This window comes from Ctenopharyngodon idella, chromosome 6 (assembly GCF_019924925.1).
Source record: "Ctenopharyngodon idella isolate HZGC_01 chromosome 6, HZGC01, whole genome shotgun sequence".
Classification (NCBI taxonomy): domain Eukaryota; kingdom Metazoa; phylum Chordata; class Actinopteri; order Cypriniformes; family Xenocyprididae; genus Ctenopharyngodon; species Ctenopharyngodon idella.
Window position 1 is genome coordinate 19977951 of NC_067225.1, and position 23899 is coordinate 20001849.

Genomic DNA, 23899 nt, shown 5'->3' on the forward strand with positions numbered 1-23899 from the left:
TTCACATGCTTTAAATGCACAAATTGTCCTGTTTTTGGAAGTGCTGTGGAGAAAAAAAAAGTTAGATTAGCAAAATTAAAAGATATAACAAACAAGTACTCACTCCATCATGGAGGGAGGGATGGTGCAGCAGTCCTGGATGGCTGTGAGAGGGGATGTGAGGTGGGCCGTATAAGAAGCTTCAACCACCTGCTTGTTCCTGTTTACCACATCCAGGTATCGGTTAAACTTCTCACGGATCTTTTTCGCTAGCTGAAAACAATACAACAACAAACATATTAATACCTACACAACTATGAACGTCAAATTTGTATAATGTCTCCCTGTTCAGTATGTTACAGTAATACAGTAACTGTTCCATTGATATTTCAATTTAGGGATTCAACTTAATTTTTGCCACTGAAAGATTTTTGTTCGAAAAATGTCATACGCTGTTCTCACTTCTTGGTACAAAAAGAAATCGGCCATAAAAAAATGTTACTTACATAATTATACCAAAAACTGTTTTAATAAAATAAAATACATAAAATAAAAAATTAGAAGTCTAGACTGAAATGTTTGAGAATTTTCATTTAATTAACCGCTTGACTGTAAATAAATGCAGCATAAATGATCAAATATCACTTTGATATACACACTTGTTCGAGAAGTCTCTTCCATTAGTCCTGTGAAATAAGCTAAGATTAATTCACTTTCCAAATCTAGGCCTGCAATCTACATCAAAGAGAGCTTGAACTAACCTTGGAGACTAGTAATCGATCACCATTAGACATGCATTGTCAGCTGCTGCAGTGCCACAGGCATTGGGAAAATGGTTTGGTGCTATAAGGGAAAACCAAGTTCATAAACCAGAAGAGGTTTCAGAAAACTGGGATGTTGTTTTTGCGTTGGGTCTATACTGCACTTGTGTGAAGGAGTTACAGCTGATTAACCATGTTTCTGTGAATTCTCGTTTACTCGATGCATACTGAGTTCCCTGGAGAAAGTTATTAAGTAGAGCAACAGCTCAGCTAAGAGTTTCCCCCACACAGGACATAAATTACTGACACATGAACTGCTTTCTTCTCACCAGATGTTTTAGTAAACCAAAACATGCAAACACAATTCTTGCATTAACGATTTTCATAGGAGTCGAATTTTAAGGCAAAAAAAAAAAAAGTCCTCCTCCAAGTCCTGGATTGGAGTAATGTACCATGACCCATTGGCTGTGAACATCCAGTCAGATGCCTGTTTCAGCTATTACTGCTAAACCTGAATGTTGTTCTTTCAAGTTCATGATCCAAGGGAAACGTGCCCATAGACAGGTCAGAAAATAACAGCAGTACATCTAATTTCGGAGAATGTAATCAAGCTTTCAAGTGTCGAAAGAGCTGGAAGATAATTTAAAGTTATAGGTTATTGTGCTCACATTCCTGGAGAAAATGAATTTTGGTAAAAGATCAGCTACATTTGTTTTTTAAAATTAAAAATGAGATATACAAGCTACAGTTAAAATCAAAGAAATGACCTAATTCATAAATATCTTTCATTACAAGCTGTGTGAAAATTAGTCTGGGATATTTGAGGGGGTCTGTGTCCGATCTCATTAAAATGGTGACATTAAGAGAAGACAGGCTTGCTTGCTTTGTCTTTGTGTTTCTACAAGACATGGACATGATCCTAATTGGTGCCGTTTTCCACTGGGGTGCCTTTTCAACTTGCAAGAACGGCAGTGCCAGGCCTTCATTACCGATTGTGCGCGTACAAAAGACTGGCAGATGTGGACAGCATTGCCAAACGAGCAACTGATGAAAGTCAATTTTTTTTAGAGGAACCCAGAATAATGAGATTTGTAGTTACAGTTCTAAAAAGGTGCTATTTTATAACCTTTACAATGCATAATAAAACTAGAACTAGAATGTTAACTAAAAACAATAAATAGAGAAAAAGACAATACAAAGCAGTACAAAAGACACATAAGCAACCAGGACTTGACACCAAAAATCATTTTTCACAAACTAGTGTCAATCGGAGCTGTTCAAGCAAATTTGTTGGCTAACACGGAAGGCTAATTCACTTTGGGTTTTCTTGGGAATTTCTAATGGGTTTAAGAAGGTTTTCAAATACATGGGAAAAATAAGGTCTGTGGTTAAAATCACTTAAGAGGCACGAATATGATTTTACATGCTTGAAGTGGATAACCACTGTAGAAACCTACATTTTAAAAAGCACACAACAGTTGAAAAGATTGAAAGTATGAGGTATGAATGTGTTATTTGTGTTCTAGAACAAAACAGGACAATCCACAGACTTAATTTTATTCAAATCAACAATTATTCTTCATTATTCTTTATTCTTCAACTTCACCAAGGCCTGAAAATGCTAATTCTTTTCCTGATTTTAAAACAGCAAACTGAAGAGCTTTATTAAACAGAAACTAGGTCAATTTAATGCAACTAACAATAGACTATATTTAGGCTGTACCACAAAATAATAATATTAAAAAATAATAAATAAATGAAAAACAATCATGCATTTGTAAATTTCATACTATGAAAACAGTATGTTAAATTGAAGAAAATAAAATAGAAAATTGTGTGGGTTACACTTTGGTTCGATGGCCCTCATTAGACATTCTACTAACTATAAGTAACTTTGCATTTTATTAACAAATGAGACCAGGCTGACTTGACAGAACTTCATCAGCAGAAAAGGTGTTTCACATGTTACTCTTAAATATACACTTTAATAAGTCTGAAACTACTTAGCCTTGGCTTTGTCGGCTACACCTAACAATTCTAAAATAGTGAAGTGAGCAATCATTTTTAATTCTTCGTCTGCGTCTCCTTCACTTTTTATAGGAGTACACCCAGTGCCAATTAATGAGGAACAACAAAACAGCATTATAGCATGACAAAGCCTGAGTCACTTCATAATCAAACACTTTCAGGTCTCGATTGCCTCAGCAGGCAGAACGGTTTATCAGCGTCTACCCCCAAAAACCCTGTTTGGCAATTAGCTGTGGAGGTTTCACTAGAAAAACCTGCCAGCGAACGGCTTAATCTCTCACCAGCAGCCGGTAAATAGCTGCAGGTGAGAGAAAGAGAAAGAGAGAGAGAGACAGCGTACAGGAATAATTTGCACAAAAGGGCTTCTCTTGGCAAGGAAACCCAAGTGAAGAGTAACAACCTGTCCGTTCTTGCTCAGGGCGTGTGTGTGTCGCTGAGAAACACATTTGGAGGGTACGCGCACAGTTGCTGCCACTCATGCTGATTTGTTTTGAGGCTGGTCAGAACAGTGTATTAACATCGAAAGCTCTTTATGCCTTACAGCAAAAACAGAAGCTGGAGTAGGCATGAGGGAGAGGCCCATGGCAAGAATAAATCACACTAGTGCATGACAGGCCTACTTTCTTATAACTGACTGAGCAAAGAAATGCATTCCCATAGTTTTAGATTGAAAAGTTATTGTGGAATAAATTATTCTTACTTTTTTTAGGTTATTATCATCATGATACATTTGCTGCACACACGCTTTTGCTCATAAACGTACTTACACCTCACCAAATAATACATTTTACACAAAATTAAATTTTAAAAAGAAAAAAGAAGTAAAAGAGATCATAAAAATAGTGTTTAGTTTGAGAAACTACATAACATATATAGGTGTGGTTCACAAGACAAAATGGCAATTAACTATAAGTTATTGATTCTCAAGGAGGAAACATACACAATATTAAGAAACCAAGGATATGTACACTTTTAAACAGGATAAATCATATAAATTCTGTTATTGTTTTGTGGAATATAGCTGTTGTAATAAAGTTAAAAAAGAACATTGCAGGTTCTGCAAGGGGTATGTAAACTTATAAGCAGCAGAGTTTGTGAATGCATAACAAAAATGCCTTAAATTTTTGAGAAATAAACAATTTTGAGCAGATCCAACAGGGTTTTGCAAAAAATGTTAACTATAAACTATAGAAAAATTTCTAATTCTAAATTCAAGCGAAGCCTTTGTACGATCTTTGAAAGACATCCAAAGGTCAAGGGTAGCTTACACAATTATTCAAATTTAAATATCTTAAAACAAGCCAACTTTTGTACATATCAAACAAATGAAGGTACCATTTTTATATATCCAATTTTGTTCATTATTATAATTTTTATAATAATGAACAAAATCATTTGGTCTGACAAGAAAAATCATTTGGTCTGACAAGAAAGAAAAAAAAAATCTTAATGGCATAAGTTGGAAACATTAGTAAAAAAAAAAAAAAAAAATGTTTTATTACAATTTGGTCAATTAAAATAAATTAAAGTTACAAAAAATATTTCAGCAGATTAAAAATTGTAAAAAGATAAGATGCGATATCTTTCCTTTATGTAACCATTTTACAGTGTGTAGTGATCTAACACAATACGACAATTCCAGCGTTAAACAATTCCAGTGTTACAATAGACATTACGCCATGTGTATAATACAAATACATAATTTTCATGTCTTGTTCTGTTAAATATTATCCAGACAGACAAACATATGACAGACAAACATATTTGTAATTGTACAGGCTCTTTTCTTATTGCTGCAGAGTTTTAAAATGGTTTCTAATCGGAGAGTTTTGATCATGGGCCAGATGCATTGATGTTAGGAAAAGCTAAAGGAAGAGCAACCATCTCATTTCTCCAGAGCTTGTTAGGGAGGGGCACGGTGCAGTCAATAGACGTTGGAATTAGTGTTGCAGCAGGCGAAAGCACAAAGATTGCTTCAAAGAGAGCCAGACAGCAACTGTAGAATTTTAATGGGTGTCCTTTGCCCCTGTAGACCACACACACACACACACACACACACACACACACACACACACACACACACACACACACACACACACACTCAATATCAAGGGATGTTGTGTAACTCACCTGCTGCACCTCTGTTTCACCATTTGAAGTTTTCTCTGTGTACACAAAGGAGTTGAAGATTCTCTGTGTGGAAAAAAAAAAGAGAACAGTTGCTGAAAGGTGACAAATAAAAGTCAGGAGCACCTAGACTGAAATATACGAGGGAGAAAATGGCAATTTATCCATAATCACCAGAATTTTTGGTTAAACACATCTACATTCATCCAAATAACAGCATATCAGTGTTAGAGAGTCACAAACTAAATAACTAACTAAAAATAGTGATGCTACTGTAATTTTTCAGCACTGTGACAGTAGTTCAGCCATTTTCAAAATAGTTTTCTTACTTTTTCCCAACATGCAGCAATGCAGCACAACAAAACACTGTTTTACAGTGTACAGCAAACATAACTTTGATGAATTTAAACATTCTCTTCAAAACTCTGTGAATCAGTTTATGAATGAATCATTTAAAATAATTCACTGATTCGGTAAAGGAACTGGATAAGGCATAGGGGGGAGCTGGCTATAAAAAAAAAAGATAAAAAGTCAACTCCCTCACATTATGCTCACTTAAACAATTCATGTAAATTATACCAATTATGTCTTTCTTTCAAAACTGAGATTACACACCAGGTGATTCCTTTGGTGGCAAAGCTCCTAGAGAAGGACAGAATATTCACAGAACTCACAAGTTTCCGGTGGATTTTTCAAAGCATTTTAGTTAGTACCTTTTACCTAAATGTACAGTTGCATCAAATGTTTTGCCAAGATGATGCTCATTGTGGGCATAAACATTAGATAAACATCTTCAGCCAACACTTACATTACACACAGCACAAAAGCCCAGAAAACATTCGCTTAAATAGGACCGCAAATGTTTTGTGTAAGCCTCCCAATTCCCAGCTAAATGAGACATGGAAGATTAAATCTTTGTCTATACCTTACCATTGTAAACCATCAAAAATAGCCTACAAGCTCAAAAGTGCCTCACAATGACAATATTTGCTCTTTGCTCGCCTCATTACCATGGCAGTCCTGACAGAATATCGCTGTGGAATGTGTCATAACAACGTGATTGATTCCCACTCAGTCCAAAAATCACTTGCCATCAGGAGGACTGATGATTTTTAACACTTACGAAGAGAAGAAGCTCTTTTAGTCACTGTGTAATATGTCTGAGGAGTAGACTGAGGTCAGGGTGGTCACCCACATTAAAGATGATGAAACGGCACATGTCCTCACTCACCTAAGCCCTGGAATTTCATCACGAGCGCATGTTTATAAAAAGCAAAACAAACTGTGGGTGATGTATGGATGAGCCCCACCTTTGTGAATAAAGCTTCAGACACAGAAGCTGTGGAAAACTAAGTGAAAGAAGAAACTTGTCATTTCAGACCCTTCTTGTAAAATAAACACAGGCACAAACACAAATAGCACACCGGGCACCAGCACAGGTCTTTCCCCGGTGTGGTGGGTTTGTTTTTTGAACCACCCCGATGGCTTTCACAGCTTTGCCCAGGCCAAAGAGGAATTTCGCAGCTCGTAACTTGAGAACCCTCTCAACTAACGTGAAACTCTTGAGAGGAAGGTCTTTGAGGTAAGAAAACTGATTAAAAAATAAGACACAGGACTATTATGATGGTTCCAACATTTCACCTAAATAAAGTTCCCTTGCAGTCAATTCAACCTCACCAAACAATGACTGTACTTTGAATATTTAGTAAATGAGTACAACTCTGTTATGAATATGTATTAGTGTTGTCACAGTACCAAAATTCCAGTAGTCGGTACCAATAACAGTAAAATTTTACAGTTCTCGATACCAATTTTGGTACCAGAGGAAAATCTGTTGGCACTATTTTACTCTTTTATTTAACTAGCCTGTTTTTAAAAACATATTAAATATGCTGGTTATCATACATATAAATATTTGGAGCGTGTGTGTGTGTGTGTGTGTGTGTATGTATGTTTGTGTGTGTATATATACCTCAATGAAATAAACTTTGAAATATAAAAAAATAGGCCTAAATAAACAAATGCTCAAACATCCATTTTGAAACAGACGTGCAGGTTTATTTTAGCTATTCCTTCAGTGAAACAACACACTACAGCCTGTAGAACTATGAAATAAATATTAGTATATAATGGTAAACTAAATAATAAGAAAGTTAAGTATTATTCTAAAAAATATTCGTTTTTTATTTCCACACAAAGATGCGTCATATAGCCTACCGCTCTGCTCTTTGAGAGGGATGTGGGACACGAGCAGGAAAGAGATAATTTCTCTTTATTAATATCTTCATGTTATCTCCTGATGTTACAAGCAACTGTCACTTGTTGTAAAAGGTCTTAAGAGCTAGTTTTATCCTAAGACATTCAGGCTATGTTTGATTTTGCACTGCCAGAGAAACCGAAAGTAAAAATCACGGGCGTGTGTGAAACGCGCTATACAAATAAACTTGACACGCCTTATAAAGTCTAATAACAAGCACAAACTGTGTTAAATAGAAACTGACGTGCAAGCAAAAAGGTTTCTGTAATACAGTGTTTTTTCTACTTTACCACAGTAAAGAATGCGAATATAATAGGCCTAATTAAAAGCGAACCAAAGGAAGAAACGTTTATAAATCCCTTGCGTGAGTGAAGATTTGAGAAAAGAAACAGATTCCATGTTCAGTGGAATAACTAATGGAATATTGTAAAATTCTCTGCTAATCGGGTGACCAGATCGTGATTCGCAAAACAGAATACAAACCCGACAATGCTTAAAAGTATGGACTCTCGTACCTCTCTCATTCGGCATGAACCAAAATGTTTCCATGGCTGTGATGTCAGATTTAATTGCTAACCTATTATTTCTTCTGTAAACAAAGCTTTGTGCTTCACTCGTGTCATATTCACATAAAATACTGACACAGCCCTATCAGTGGGTACCGAATATACCCGGATTCTCGGTACTACCGGTACTACAGAAATGCTGGTATCGACACATTTTCAAAATTTCAGTACCGACTTGGTAACGAAGTACCGGTACTTTTGACAACACTAATATGTTATTACACATTGTCATATGCACAAGCAGTCAATAAATACACTAAAAAAAGTCTCATAAAGTGAACTATAATGAACTATTTAGTGAAGGAGCCAATAAAGGCTAAATTATTCACAAGTGAGTTTGAATCTAATTGCTCACTCACAAGCAAATTCAAAACATTCCAAACCTTTTTGTGTCCAAGGCCCCCATTGTCCACAACAACATTTGAAGGCCTCAAGACTTTTCTGGTTGTTTGTGGTTTTCTTGATAAGGATAAAGGATTTTTAAAAATATTTTTATAAATAACTTCTACCTAATCAAATATTCTAGAGCTTGGCATAACTAGAAAAACGTATATTCATAAAAAAATTGCCAATGTTTTTTTTTTTCCAAGACTCCTGGTTCTTTCTTAATGGGGTGAAATAAAACAAGAAATATTTAGATTTTTAGTTGTTTTGGCAAATCATTTTAAGCCATTTTGAGCTGTCCCGCTTTAGAAGTACTGATTTAAAGGTGCAGTAGGTGATCTGGGAAATGCTAATGTTAGCCTGCTAGCATTGAAAGCATAGGATCCCACATAAGATCCCACCCTCCCTGCAAATCGCCATCCAAAGCCACGCCTCCTCCAAAACACATGAACGCACACACAAACATATCTGCTCTCGGCAAAGCATCACAAGAGATGGCATTAAACTACCTCATGTCTCAAAGCACATAACATTACAATAATAATGAATGCAAACTTGGAGAGCTTGTACCTGACTGCTGAAGATTTATTTCGGTGTTGACTGATACTGTTGACATGGATACGCGTAATTCCGAGTCTGACTGAACAGCCCCGGTTAGAACGTCACGAGGTTGCCATCTCATAATTACTGTAGTTATTGCATGAACGCAGCATAAGCCTGTCTTTTTGATTTGGTAGGAACTGTAAAAGGTGGCTGCTGTTTGTTTGCGGTGCTCCGTGACTGAGGACTGTCCGTATTAACTCTGCATAGCATGAAACACGCTGATGACGTCATCAGGATATGATGCTATCAGGATATGAGGAGACTTTCAACCAGTATAACAAAAGAAATGTTTCTGCAGAGAATCACCTATTGCACCTTTAAGGAGATGAAATCGGACAAATTGATGATATGGATGGACACAAGCAAACTTTTCTCAACTGTCACCAATGGTGAGCAGAATTTAAATGGCAACACTTTACAATAAGTTTCCATTAGTCAATGCATTAAAAAATATTACCAATGATAAAATACATTTGTTTCATTCACATTTGTTATTTAGGAATCTTTGTTAATGCTAGTAAATAAAAATACAACTGTTCATTGTTAGTTCATGTTAGCTCAGGTACATTAAATAATATTAACAGATTCAACATTTAATTTTAATGATGTATTGGTACGTTTAAATTAACATTAAGGTTATTAAATGCTTTAGAAATATTTTTCATTGTTAGTTGATGTTAACTAATGTAGTTAACTAAAATGAAACCTTATTGTAAAGTGTTAGCATTTAAATTATTGTTGGAATTGTTCGTTTCATCACATCTGCGACCACTTTAGTCTCAGCCTGTATCCCTGCAACAACAGAAATAAGCTACGCGATCAGCAATAAACAGTGCTTGAACTTTGCAAATCAACAGGACTCTTCAAGCCCTCTCCAAGTTTGGACTATACACCATCTAATCCTCACAGACAAGTTGACATTAAAATGAATGACAAGCTATAGGATTGTAAGCAATAACATACCGGCGTTCAACCGAGTGGGGACAAAGAGGCCTATGTGCAGCTGCTTTGGCTCAGAATTTGGTGTCCAGGGCGGTTATTAATCTTGTCAACCCCAGGGTTAATCTTGACTGCAGTTGAATAGATGTCTGGAATGACTGAACCTCATGCTGTCTTTGATCCAGGCTTGTCAAGGCTCCGGCACTCTCTTCAACAGAGGCACGGCAAGAGAGATTGACTAAAACCAAGCCCTCCGCAGGGTGGTTTATTATATCAAGATTGCCATCTCCCTTTGCCCTAATAGCGGTCACTTAAGAATTATTGCCTCCACCTTAAGAATGCAAAACCCATAAGTCACTTCAATATCGCAATATGCAAACAGAAAAGTCCTCCATCATTCTCAGCATACCTTGTAGTAGTTGCACAAAGCTAATGGGCACAGATGAGCTTATTGGATTTTAACTGCACGCGCTCTTCCGTACGGTTTCCAGACATTGGTTGGGGAAACAGCTGACGCGGTGTGGGAGCGGAATAACACTGGAGCCGCGGCGTTGATGCTCGGCAGCATTTCCATTAAAATGGTGCGATGGAGGGGGATAAACCTATTAGCAATTCAGTCATCTTCAAAGGCCAGAGCCCATCCAGCTAATCCTCATTAATTTGGGATTGTACAAGGGAGTGAAAGGGTGTGCTCACACAACGCAATGAGCAGAAAAGGTGCCCTAATCCTCTCTTTAGGCCTACAAGGTCTATATCATTGGACCAACCCTCCCTTAACACTTCCACAACTGCAGTAAAGATGTAGGTTAAAGAGCAGCTATGTGTTTAGCTGTTTAGCTTCCATGTTTTCGCTCCATTTACTATAAGTCAATGTGAATTGCTGTTTCAACCCATTTTCCTTCCGTAAACATGATAATTACTGACAAAACTATAGGCCAGGACTTCATCTTCAACTCATTGGATGATGAAAAGTGGGTGTCACATAACAGAATAAAGTCACAATGAATGAGAGCTTGCAAAAACATTGCCTAAACAAATATTTTGGCTATCGGCTAACACTATCCAAGTGATGCCATTTGATAAGAAATGTTATTTCAGAGGAAAAGCAAGTAGTTGCATTTTAATGAAAGATTACAAAAAAAATGTATTCAGCATTATTATTTCAAGTTGACTTCAAGATTGTTCATCAGTCATGAGGGATGTTAGATGATGTGAAATAAGATAATGAAATATGAAGGTTAGTTGGAAATAAAAGAAAATTCTGTCATGTTTTACACAAAAGATGATATTTTGAAGATTATTTCAACTGTTTTTGTCTATACAAATTGACATATTTCAAAATACTTTCTTTTGGAAAGTTTGGTAACACTTTATAATAAGTATACAGTAATAAAGTACTTATTTTAAACAAACAATTAGTTTATATAATTCATAGTTAATATAATGTAGTTAATATACTGTATATATATTTTTTTTTAAGGAACACTTAATACTAATGCAATTAATGTCTAATGAAAGTTGGTTTGATATTTTAATGATATTTTCCCATTTTCTGTGACCTAATCTAAAGTAAGAATTATTTACAATTAATAAGTTGTTAAAGCATAAAAAAACCTAACTCTTTACATATGAGCTAATTAAACAATAATAGTTGTGTTAATTTACAGTGACAATGAATGAAGAACTCACTATTTGTATATAGCCGATTAATATATTATTAACAATGTAGAGACCTCAATATATTAACTATGAATTAACTACAAACTAATAGTTTGCAAATGATTTGTAAGTACTTTATTACTGTATACTTGTCATAAAGTGTTACTGAAAGTTTTATATGGTTTGGAACAACATGAGGGTGTGTAAATGATGAAAATTTTTTCATCTATCACAAATGTCATCTGAAGCACATTCCAGACTGCAAATCCATGAACACAATTTCACAATAAAAAACAGGTAGACAAGATTAAATGTCATTAATAATCCAACAGCAAAATGTGCAGTTTTACCTCATATGGCGTATAAACATAGTAAAACTGCTTTTAACAGGTACACCAAACCAATTCCAATTCCAACCAACATTTTTGTATGCTCAAATGTTCCAAATAATTCATTATGAACTTCATTTATCTCATGTGTAATATTTTTACAATTATTCACCTTGACAGTTTATTTTTTCCTCTCTTTTTCTTTTTTGCCAGATGTACTGAAAATTGCTTTCAAATAAATGTGTGTTTTATGAGAGTAACTGACAATCTGATTTGAAATCCCATATTTCCTCACTGCAGCTGACAAGACCTAGTTGCTGTGGCAGCGGCAGGGGAAACTGGGTACAAACAGAGAAGATGAAAGGCCAGACAACAGAAGCCAGTCTGGGATGCTATTGCGATTTCCTGCCGCAGGTACCCCACTCCCCCCCATTTCCCCCCTCCCCCTCACTCAAACTCTCAGAAGCAATGTGCTCATTGCACTACAAAGGCTTCTGCTCTAGAATGAGGCATCCTTCCCTGCTCTCTGATGTGATTTTTCTCCATCTACCTCTCACTCGCTCCCAGTTTCTAAGGACAAGCCAGAGACAAGGCAGCATTCTGCATCTGCTCCTGAATATGCAGAAATGCTTAGTATACATGATGACATAAACCTAAAGCAATCTGAATGCAACATTAAAGGGTCATGAATCCCTAAAACCCATTCTTTGAGATATTATACAGGTTGCACATCAATGAAAACAACAATAGCACTCACTATGTTTATAAATAAGGGGAAGTGGTTATTTTTTAGTTTTTATTTAGTTTTTAGTTACATTTTGTTTTTCCGGTTTAAAAATCAAAGTTGAACCAACGTCACAAAATGTGAGGTATATGCATTAATTCGGAGTATCTACACCATCAGTTTCTAAGCTTTTCTCACATTATCAAAGAGAAAATACTCTTTTAATCCAATCACTGTGCTGTATTATGCATGAGAACGCATTACAGTGCAGAATTCAAATGTCACGTAAGACTGTTCATTCACCTCTACCTGTTCAAACATATGTCGTAAGTGTATGATTCCTCAGTACACAAAAGTGTTTTTTTGCATTTTCCACACGATGCGGTCAGAGCTGGAGATTTTGACTACAAACACATGGAAAATATGACTGTAACAAAATATGTAACAACAAGTGGAGCGCAGATTAGAGCGATTTCTGCACGGAAAGCCGCGATGAGTTCAACAACACTCGCAACGTGGATCACAGCTCACATCTGGACCGGAGCACACATGTTTTAAGTTATTACGGACATATTTCTAGTGCTCCAAACATGAACTGTGTATGAAGTATATGTGCAAATAAGGACACTGATACAGCGGTACGTCTGATCATAAAACACTATGAATTATTCTGATACACAAAAGAAAAATGATGTAGACCAAAAATTCCAAGAAGATTAGACAAAAAGTAACTATGCTTTTATTCTTTGTGTTAAACTTATGTGTCATTTTTTCAGAGATTGTAGTGCTCAGAAACATAATGAAAACCTTTTAATTGTCCTTCCTCATTTATAGACCAGGGGTGGGGAACATTGATCCTTGAGGGCCAGTGTCCTGCAGAGTTTAGCTCCAACCCTGAAAAAAACACTCACCTGCCTGTAACCTTAGTAATCCTGAAGACCTTGATTAGCTTCAGGTGTGTTTAATTAGGGATGGAGCTAAACTCTGCAGGACAATGGCCCTCCAGGATCAACGTTCCCCACCCGATATAGACCAACAGCTCTGGAAAGTTATAATGCTGATTTGTTGGTTTCTAAAAATAATTTATTAAAGTGTATTTGATTTGTTCATGATGGTTGTTAGGCTCTAATTATATGATTTTTGTGAGTTCGTTGTCATAGGATTACATTTTTGGTATCACTTTACAATAAGGTTCAATAGTTAACCTTAGTTAACTACATTAGTTAACATGAACTAATGATGAACTGCACTATACAGCATTTATTAATCTTTGTTAATTTTAATTTCAACATTTACTAATACGTTATTAAAATCTTGTTAACATTAGTTAATGCACTGTGAACTAACATGAACAATGAACAACTGTATTTTCAGTAACTAACGTTAACGAAGATTAGTAAATAAAGTAACAAATGAATTGCTCATGGTTAGTTCATGTTAGTTAACACATTAACTAATGTTTAACTAATGAACCTTATTGGAAAGTGTTACCATATTTTTTTAAAATACATCGAAGTGCCCCCAACTCTGCTGTTTGTTTGTTTTTCTTCACTCATATTTTAATATTCATTTGTCTGTATAATAAGTCTGTTGTAGGTCTGTGTTTTTTGGGCCTGTTTACACCTGGTATTAAGATGCGTTTTGGTCGATCAGATCACATGTAGACAAGAGAAACACATTCCCGTTTACACTTGGTATTTAAATCCATCTCTTTTGTCCACTTTCAACCACATCTGTCCTGATTTCTTTAAGATGAGGTTCTATGGGAGGGTAAATGTATGGGTTTTTTCAGATCTTTCGATCTAATGGACAAAATAAGCTCACGCAATTTACATATGAACGTGCACAGAGATGACTGAAAAACGTACAGAGAGCAGCAGCTTTCATTTCATCTATAATAGCCACAAGATCACACCGAACGCAGCGAGTGCGTGTGTTAGAATGGTAGAATGGAATTAAGAATGGTGAAAGAACATTGTACTTGGTACGTTTTTCGTCTTCAAACCAAACTTGCGTCTCCAGCCAACAAAGTTTAAATCCCGTCTGACCAGCGAGCTTACCATGTTTACACATTAGGTCCATTGGCGGAGAGTAGGTGGTCTTTTGTGGCTGTTGTGCACATAAGCATTTACCCATACGAAAGCTATCTGGTTGAATGCGTTTTCGACTACCTCTGGAAGTGGTTGAAAGTGGACAAGCTCAAAACGTTTACACCTGTATTTAGCATCGTCTACTTGTGATCCGATCGACTAAAAAACGCATCTTAATACCAGGTGTAAACAGGGCAATTGGTTGATGTATCCCCTCTTCCCACCCTCTACACTCCCTTTTTTCCACAGCTTTACATGCCCATTTCTTCAACCTTTTTCAAATATGAGGTGTGAACGACCAGTGCTAAAACAGGGGGGATTCATGACACTTTAAATGACAAATGAATACACAAAAATGCACTATAGATTGAACCACAGAGCAACTGATAACCCGTATAGTATTTCTGACAATACTCATCACCACTAACAAACAAGTTCCATGGTATTGTGGTTTGATAGACATGATTGACATGAAATGGATGAATTTGTCCAATAAAAGGAATCATATAATTTCAACCAAACTGCCATTGTTGCCATTAAAACTAATGAAAAAGCAAATCAAGGTTATCCACACATTTTCACTAAATAAATAATAGAATAACAATACTGATTATATGTTTAGCATTATGAATTATTCAATTGAAAAAAAATGACTATTTCATAGGGTCATATACAATATCCTAATAAAAAAAAAAAAAATGTGTTTGTTTTGTTTTTGTCTGCTGTAATTTTTTGCATATTTGTCACTTTTGCATCAGCTGACCAATCAGCAGCAATACCACCCAACAGTACAACATATTGAACAGCAGTCTCTCTCAGAGCGTCACTTTCATTCATGCAAAATTAAATATGGTGTCTACCCTAACTAAGGTCTATGCCTTCACAGTGTTTTCTCTCACACTATAGGTGCCCTTATTCTGCCATCCCTAATCAAAAGGCAAAATCAGAAAGTCAAAAAAAAAAAAAATCCATTTCAGTTTATTAGCAAACTGCTAATAAAATGGGTCATACAATAAACGGCCAAAAAGCAAGTCTATCTTATATGCACAATATTATGTCAAAAATGTAATATCTAGGTTTTTTGCATACATTTTTCAGTCTGTAATCTTGCTTTGATAAAAGGGTTTTAACAGATACTGAAGTGCGGCTGACATGTTTCACATTAGCAGTGAATATACTGAAGTGTGTGTTTATGAGGGGGTTGGGTGGACGAGAAGGGAACGAGTGTAAAATGAGTTCCACATGTGATCATATAAGGGTGGACTACATTTATAATCTTACATACTTATCAGGTTAATGGAGCATAAGTTGTTTTAATGGTTCTTTAATACCAAAACTTCTCAAACTTATCTGACCATCGGAACTAAAGTAATGACACTATGCAAGGCTGGAGCAAAAATGACTTTGGTTTCCACAGTTACGCATTACTAGCACAGACAAAACATTGCATTCATATACTTTCAAGGTCTTGGACCATGTGCAGTTCAGCCTAAGTCAGTCTGATGACTGTCTGGGATGATGTCTTGAGGGAAAATAAAGTGTGGTATTACTATAACACAACATCTTAACACATCCAGCATCAATATACTGTCAAAACGGGGATGTACATCGAGCCTCACTCAACTTACAATGTGTAGATAAATCACCTACAGAGATAACACACCATTATGCCTGTGTGTTCTTGATCTGCTCTGGGTTGAACTTGTGTTTCAGGCCGCCCCTCCACCGAGAGAGAGACTGAGTGTCGGTGGAGGGGCCGACAGAGCCTGGGGTCCTACAATAACAAAACCTCTTTGTGCAAACACTGAGGGGCCCGTTGAGAGACCGGGTCACAGAGCGGATTCTCTCGCATATCTCCAACTCGCGGCAGCCCTGTTTTTTTTCTTCTTTTTTTTTTTTTAGTCCAGCAGACAGGATATAATGGTTTCCACATGTGAAGGGGGCCCAAATAACAATGACAACAGTTGAGAGGCCGAGTGTTTTATTACCTTGAATTTCTGCGTACAGCCATTGCTGCAGGCTTACAAGATCCAATATGCAAAGCAAAAAAAGGTATACTTAGTGTAAAATGTTTAGGTCATAAGCCATAGAAAAGAAAAAAATATTTTTATAACATTGTTTTCCATCAAAAGTGTTTATGAATTTATAGTTCTTCATTATAGCTATATAAATTCCAGCTATTATTGCACATTAAAAACCTATAAATAGCTGTAAGTTAAAAAATTGTAATGAAAAATATAAAACGATGTGGTGGGTTCAGTGAAAATATTGGCAGGGATTGGGAAAGCACAAATTTAAACTACAGCATAAAAATGCTTATCTTTTAGCCTTGTTATTTTTATGAAAAGAAGGTTTTAAAAGTGTAGGCCACATCAAACTAACTGAGAACTTAATTGGTATAAGTGAAAAACTGAAAACAACTTCAAAATAACTGAAGTCTTTAGCGCTGAGCAGCATTCAGTAGCGACTCAAGAAGCAACAAATTTCATCCACTTTGCCACATGTAGAAAAGAAATAAGAAAGTGCTTGCGTATTATCAAGTGTTTTTATCACTTTGAGGTTTCAAATGTAGTTAATGATCTTATTAGCACCATGGCAACATACAGAGAAGAGCAAGACTTTTAGACTCTTCTGACTAAAAATAGGGCAGCAGGCACTTCTGCTTCTAAAAGCTGTGAAGGTAAACATGAGAGAGACTCAGAGTCTGTAATCTTTCCTCTCGTGGGGTGTTAAATTTTAGGAGATGAGCGATGTCTGTTTGTCAGTGGTGAAGTCTGAGCTTCAAAAGCTGAGCATAATTCACAACTCGCTGGAAAAACATAAAAGGGGGAGGAAGAGGGAGAAAAGATTGGGAAAAAAAAGAGGTCTTGGAGTCCACATCCCTGTCTGACATTCCCGGAGCTCATCCATCTATGAGGGACGATGGAGACACTGCTTCATTTCCTGCTACACTGGCAGAACCAGATCATCCAGATTCTCATCAGGTGGAGTTTCCATTCCATTTCCATTAAAGTTTAAATAACGTAACATGTAACATAACATGTAATGTACCATAGTTCTTGAGATTTTGGCCTTTTCTCATTCAAGTACATAGAAACTACATCTATGCCCCTTACCTGCATAGCAAAAAGTTGCAAAGTGGTGTTATCAAAATGGCCACCACGTAAAGTAATAACATGCTATTGTTTAAAAGTCTGCTAACCAGACATAGTATTTAGGATTGAGCTTTACAGACCGTTCATCATTCTCAAACTATAAAACAAATAAATTATTTAATATTCAACAGCAATGGTGTTGTTTTTCCCTGTCTAAAATACTTAAATGGTTTTCCAAAACATTTGTTTCCAATCCACTGAAGATAAAAGTCAAACTTCAGGACTTCAAACCTGGGCCTTGTTAAACAGAAATACCATTTGACAACTTATAAAACTGCTTTATTGGTGGATCAAAGTAATAGATCAAAGTTCTAAACGATTAGTTAAGAGTTTCTTGGTAGCAAACTTAAACCAAAAAACAAAACCTCCCATATGAAATCTTTCAGAAGAATTAATCCATAAATGTATGCAGACCTACTACACATCCATACACATTCTCCATCTTGGGCTCAAGCAGTTTTTTTTTTTTTTTTTTTTAAATCACACACAGGTGTGATCAAATTGCAACAAGAAGAAATTTTGTGCCGTGTTTTCAATTATCGTGCTACATGCGGCTTATGTTGCAAGTCCTGGACCGTGCGCTGGCTACCCTGGCACTCATGGTGGTGTAACTTTCCAACTACCTCAACCCACAACGCCCACAGATGGTCTGGGCAGCGTCGGGCTTAGCTGCCCTCTGTGCCCATTCTCCTTTAACACTGCCAACACAGTCAGACACACACCAACAGATCTGGCACCTGTAGTCATAATTACACCCTTGTAATGTTCTTCATCTGAAGCTTTTGAACCGGGAACAGCTAAATATGAAGCAAGTGAGGTGAGAAAACCTCGAGGACTGGAGAGCAAACACCGACTAGAAAAACAGCATGGTGGAAGACAGGATTTCTGCCTGGACTGAAGGACAAATCTCTTTTTCCACATAAAATATGTAATTCAGATCAAACATCCCATAGAGTCAATTTGAGTTTACGGGAACAAGGCAATCAAACTGTGACTGCAGGCTTGTGAAAGCCAACATTTCAGCACCATCAAGCTTAAGCAAACAGACCTCTCCTATAAACCAGTGATCTGCTTTTTTATTCAGAAAACGTAATTCTCATTGCTTTGATTGCATTAATTCAACCACATCACTTGGGAGAGCCAAACTGAATGAAAACATGTATAGCAGATCAAGGGTGGTCCTCTCACTCTCTGTTTTTGCATTATATTAAAATGTGAGGTCACGTCTACATTCTGCATTCTCTCGAGATGGTTCCTCTGGACAAAAAATTACTTTGAAGTCTTTCAGGTTGGATACATAAAAAAAAATAATTTTAAGGACCTTTGTGTTAAAACGTTTGGAAAAGCCTGAAGAAAAAAAAAACTCACAAGATTCACTTTCTTTAACACCTGAAGCACCTTAGTTTCAATGAAAAGACTAACAACGTGTAAGAAGCAAAGTAGCTACAATTAAAGAAACGGAAAAGTAGACTGGTGGACCTATACATAGTAATTTTTTTGGGGGGGGGGGGGCAGTAGCAAAATGAATTAAAGTGTTAGTTTATGTCGTTCCAAAACAGTTTACCTTTGAAACACAAATTATGATTTTCCACCAAAACTTTAGGTTACACTTTATTTTGACATAGTTACATGTACTTACTCAAATAAGTACTGAGTAATATTAACTAAATGTCCTTACTATAGAGTTACAGTTAGGGTTAGGTTTAGGGTTAGTTACTTGTAACTATGCATAATTTACTGTTATTAGTATAGTAAGTACATGCAGTAACATGTTACTATCCACCTTAAAATAAAGTGTTACCAAACTTTAAAGCTTCAAAAGGTTCATAAAGAGAATGTAAAGGAATTCCATATGAATCGAGCAGTTTAATCCAAGACTTCTGAAACGACACAAAAGCTTAATATGATGAACAGATTTAATTTAGGCTTTTAACAACATATAAACATTGCTCAACGCATATACATAGACCACATCAAATATGGTAAACAAGAATCAAAACAGCTAGTCTCAGTCAACATATTCACCAGTCTGTTCAGTGACCGTATTCATGTTGCACACAAATCTAGAAAGCATTCCTGAAAATCACATGGTCAAATTAGATTGTTTACTACGCAACATCCAAGAGTCAGGGTGCACAGATATTAATCAGTCTGTTGGCAAACAAAATTGTTTTTATATTTGATGTTCACTAGTTGCTAGGTTTGTCAAAGTTCGTCAGGTTTGTGGAACCAAATCTCTGACAGATACTCAGTTTAAGGCACTTATTTGCAAGTACAAACAAAAAAAAAAAAAAGAAGAGTACTTTGATTTTTTTTTTCCCCTGCTATTTCCACAATGCTATGCTGTGATCTTTTGTTCTTGGCATATACTGTTTGACAATAAACATTTGTCCTTCCTCTATCCTGATGACCCAGAGTCACTTGTCATATAGTGGTGACAGAGCCAGCAGACAGAGCGGCAGTGGCTCATAGAGGGACGTTTGTGGGGCTGTCACTTAAGAATGCACCATCTTTCCCCGGAACACTGACCAACACTACCTAGTATTACTGTACACGTGTGCTTTGTGTTGTAAACTTCAAGTTCTCAAGAACAGACTAAAACCCTGGGGACCTCTAAAGGTGTATAACATGGATATACATGAGTGAGTATTTTGGTCAGTTTTCACGAAAGAAAACTTAAATGTGTATATTTGCTAAAAGGTAATTGCGACAACTACTACGCCAGCACACAGATGACCTCAAAGCAAACACACATGGACTAGAACCCCACAAATCTTTAATTCTGATTCCATAAAACTCCTAAATGAAAACCCAACACAAGGCCTACAAGAGGAAGCACATTCCAATGATCAGGGAGAATCATTCCAGTCTGGGATCACTGCTTATCTCTGGTTATTCTCGGATCAGTAAGACAGAGCAGGATCCTGCTGCTCGCTTCAGTCCAGAGGACAAAGGCTCTGTTGGCTGTCTGCCGGATGTGAACTCATGGTGCGTGGTGAACACGCTCAGATGGACACAGGGGCTTGGTTACAGACAGCATCAGTGAGGGAGAGGGGCCGCTCTGATACCCACATGCCTGCCTTTATAAAGGCCCCGATATACTCACGGCGAAGTTCTTTTTCGTTCTTCGCTTAGGGGTAAAAAGAAATATGTGAGCAACGGTATATTGTTAGTGAACATCCCGATGGCGCCCACACTGATGAGAGTGGTGTTTAAATGAATATGTAAATATGTGCTGCTTAATAACAAAATAATCACACAACAAAATGAGAAAACAGCAAGTATTTTTTTAAATAAATCGTAAGATTCTGATCATAGCAAGGTGGAGATGTTTGCACAAGCTCTGCAATTTGGCAGTTTGTTCTTCGGTTTCGCTTTAAGTATATCAGGGCCTAAAGTTTATTACACTCTTGCAAGGTACTATGCTATAAATCTTGACTTTAATATATGTCCAGGAAACTGTTTATTATTGGCATATTGGCATATTTTGGGCGATTTGGTTATAAGTGAACTAAATATTAGGTATGAATGGGGTATAAAATGTTTGTGATACAATAACTTAAACAACATTCTCAGGTAGTCGACAGGCCCAAAATTTTGGAAGTTGGTGAATATTTGCACATTTACTAGATGGAAACGCTTTAAGCTCAATGTGGCAGTGGCATGGCGAAACATTTGGCTACAAATAAAATAACTAGAAAAACAACTTGTGGGAAAAACTGTACCTCATTTGCAATCAATTATTTGTATAATACCTTAGTTTCAGTCAGGTTTGCATGCACATGTTCACGGGAAATGGGTGAGGAAAAATAACTCACTCACTTTGCATTCTCTTTAAATTCTCTGCCAACGACAAGCATCGAGAACGAGACAGAAAAGCTTTTGAATCAGCAGTCTGGTAATGTAATCGACGCGGTTTCTGTCAGATTATACACCATGACACCATTGCAAGGCTAAAGTTTGGCTGATCAAAGCTCTGGGGACTCATGGACAAATTTTTCCTCATGCAAATATGCATTTGTGCACAATCTGGTAAACTCGCAACTAAGAAAAACATGATCCACAAAGTCTTACAGCGAAGACAGTAAACACCTCAGGCAACCAAAGATATATTTGCTGTCAAATCATTGCTTACATTCCTTTGCAACTGCTCTCTAAATGATGACATTTCCACCGAGAAAGCTGCCAGGATTAATTCAAATTGTAAAAAAAATGCCAACCTTGCCTCCTTTTCCCAAATCCAGCTAAACACAGGAATCTGACACTTGGTTTTGGCACCATCCATAATGGTTTATGAAGTGAAGACATTGCAAACAAACAAACTCACCTAATCCTCTTTGAGGAACCCAAACTGAGATGAAAATTAGATGAAAGATTTGTCAAATCCTCATTTAAACACAACTGAAGGTCTGATTCCGGTTTGCAGTGTAGTAAACTCACTCATTGAAGTAAGTAAATCAAGACATAACACTGATATTAACAGATTTTAACCACCAAGACTGAACATGAACGACGCACGAGAACAAACCTCTTCCGGAAGCTCAAACATGCTGTGTAACACACGAGAATGAACCTCATTGGTTACTCAGCACATTTGAGCTTCCCATTAAAAAGCTGCACGATACATTATATAATATATATATATATACATATATATATACACACACATACACACACACACACACACAGTACCCACAAAAGTGAATACACCACTCTCATTTTTGTAAATATTTTATTATATCTTTTCATGTGACAACACTGAAGAAATGACACTTTGTTATACAAGCTGTACACTCACTACTTTACATTGTAGCAGTGTAAATTTGCTGTCCTCAAAATAACTCAACACACAGCCATTAATGTCTAAACCACTGGCTACAAAAGTGAGTACACCCCTAAGTGAAAATGTCCAAATTGGGCCCAAAGTATCAATATTTTGTGTGGCCACCATTATTTTCCAGCACTGCCTTAACCTTCTTGGGCATGGAGTTCAAAAGAGCATCACAGGTTGCCACTGGAGTCCTCTTCCACTCCTCCATGACGACATCACGGAGCTGGTGGATGTTAGAGACCTTGCGCTCCTCCACCTTCCATTTGAGGATACCCCACAGATGCTAGTCCATCACCTTTACCCTCAGCTTCTTTAGCAAGGCAGTGGTTGTCTTGGAGGTGTGTTTGGGGTCGTTATCATGTTGGAATACTGCCCTGCGGCCCAGTCTCCGAAGGGAGGGGATCATGCTCTGCTTCAGTATGTCACAGTACACGTTGGCATTCATGGTTCCCTCAATGAACTGTAGCTCCCCAGTGCCGGCAGCACTCATGCAGCCCCAGACCATGACACTCCCACCACCATGCTTGACTGTAGGCAAGACACACTTGTCTTTGTACTCCTCACCTAGTTGCCGCCACACACGCTTGACACCATCTGAACCAAATAAGTTTATCTTGGTCTCATCAGACCACAGGACATGGTTCCAGTAATCCATGCCCTTAGTCTGCTTGTCTTCAGCAAACTGTTTGCAGGCTTTCTTGTGCATCATCTTTAGAAGAGGCTTCCTTCTGAGATGACAGCCATGCAGACCAATTTGATGCAGTGTGCAGCGTATGGTCTGAGCACTGACAGGCTGACCCCCCACCCCTTCAACCTCTGCAGCAATGCTGGCAGCACTCAATTTCCCAAACACAACCTCTGGATATGACGCTGAGCACATGCACTCAACTTCTTTGGTCGACCATGGCAAGGCCTGTTCGAGTGGAACCTGTCCTGTTAAACCGCTGTATGGTCTTGGCCACCGTGCTGCAGCTCAGTTTCAGGGTATTGGCAATCTTCTTATAGCCTACGCCATCTTTATGTAGAGCAACAATTCTTTTTTTCAGATCCTCAGAGTTCTTTGCCATGAGGTGCCATGTTGCAACTTCCAGTGACCAGTATGAGAGAGTGAGAGCAAAAACACCAAATTTAACACACCTGCTCCCCATTCACACCTGAGACCTTGTAACACTAACACCATGTCTTAACCAGACGCGATGCGATAAGATTCCAGCGACGAGAATTTGACTGTCCACACTAGACGCGACGCGAAAATGAGAAGCGATAAAATCAATCAAAAATCACAGCCAATCAGAAGAGAGTGTGGGCGGGCTCTCTCGGCAAGAGCACAGCAGACAATGGGCAAGTACTTAGTAAATATTACACAATTGAAACATTATTTAAAGTACATACGGAGTGACTGAACCAATCTTTGTCATAGAATACACTTGTTTGTTCGCATTGAGTAGACAGTTTGTTCTTGTGCCC

At 37.2% G+C, this 23899-nt stretch overlaps 1 protein-coding gene across 1 annotated transcript in view; it reads right to left on the reverse strand.

The window, feature by feature from the left end:
* Window positions 1-23899, reverse strand: part of cachd1 (cache domain containing 1) — a 74042-nt gene that overhangs the window by 39335 nt on the left and 10808 nt on the right. The window contains exons 2-3 of the mRNA XM_051896289.1: window positions 4899-4961; window positions 104-252 (exon numbers count right to left, since the gene is read on the reverse strand). Coding sequence (XP_051752249.1) covers window positions 104-252; window positions 4899-4961 — 212 coding nt within the window. The remainder of the gene's footprint in view (window positions 1-103; window positions 253-4898; window positions 4962-23899) is intronic.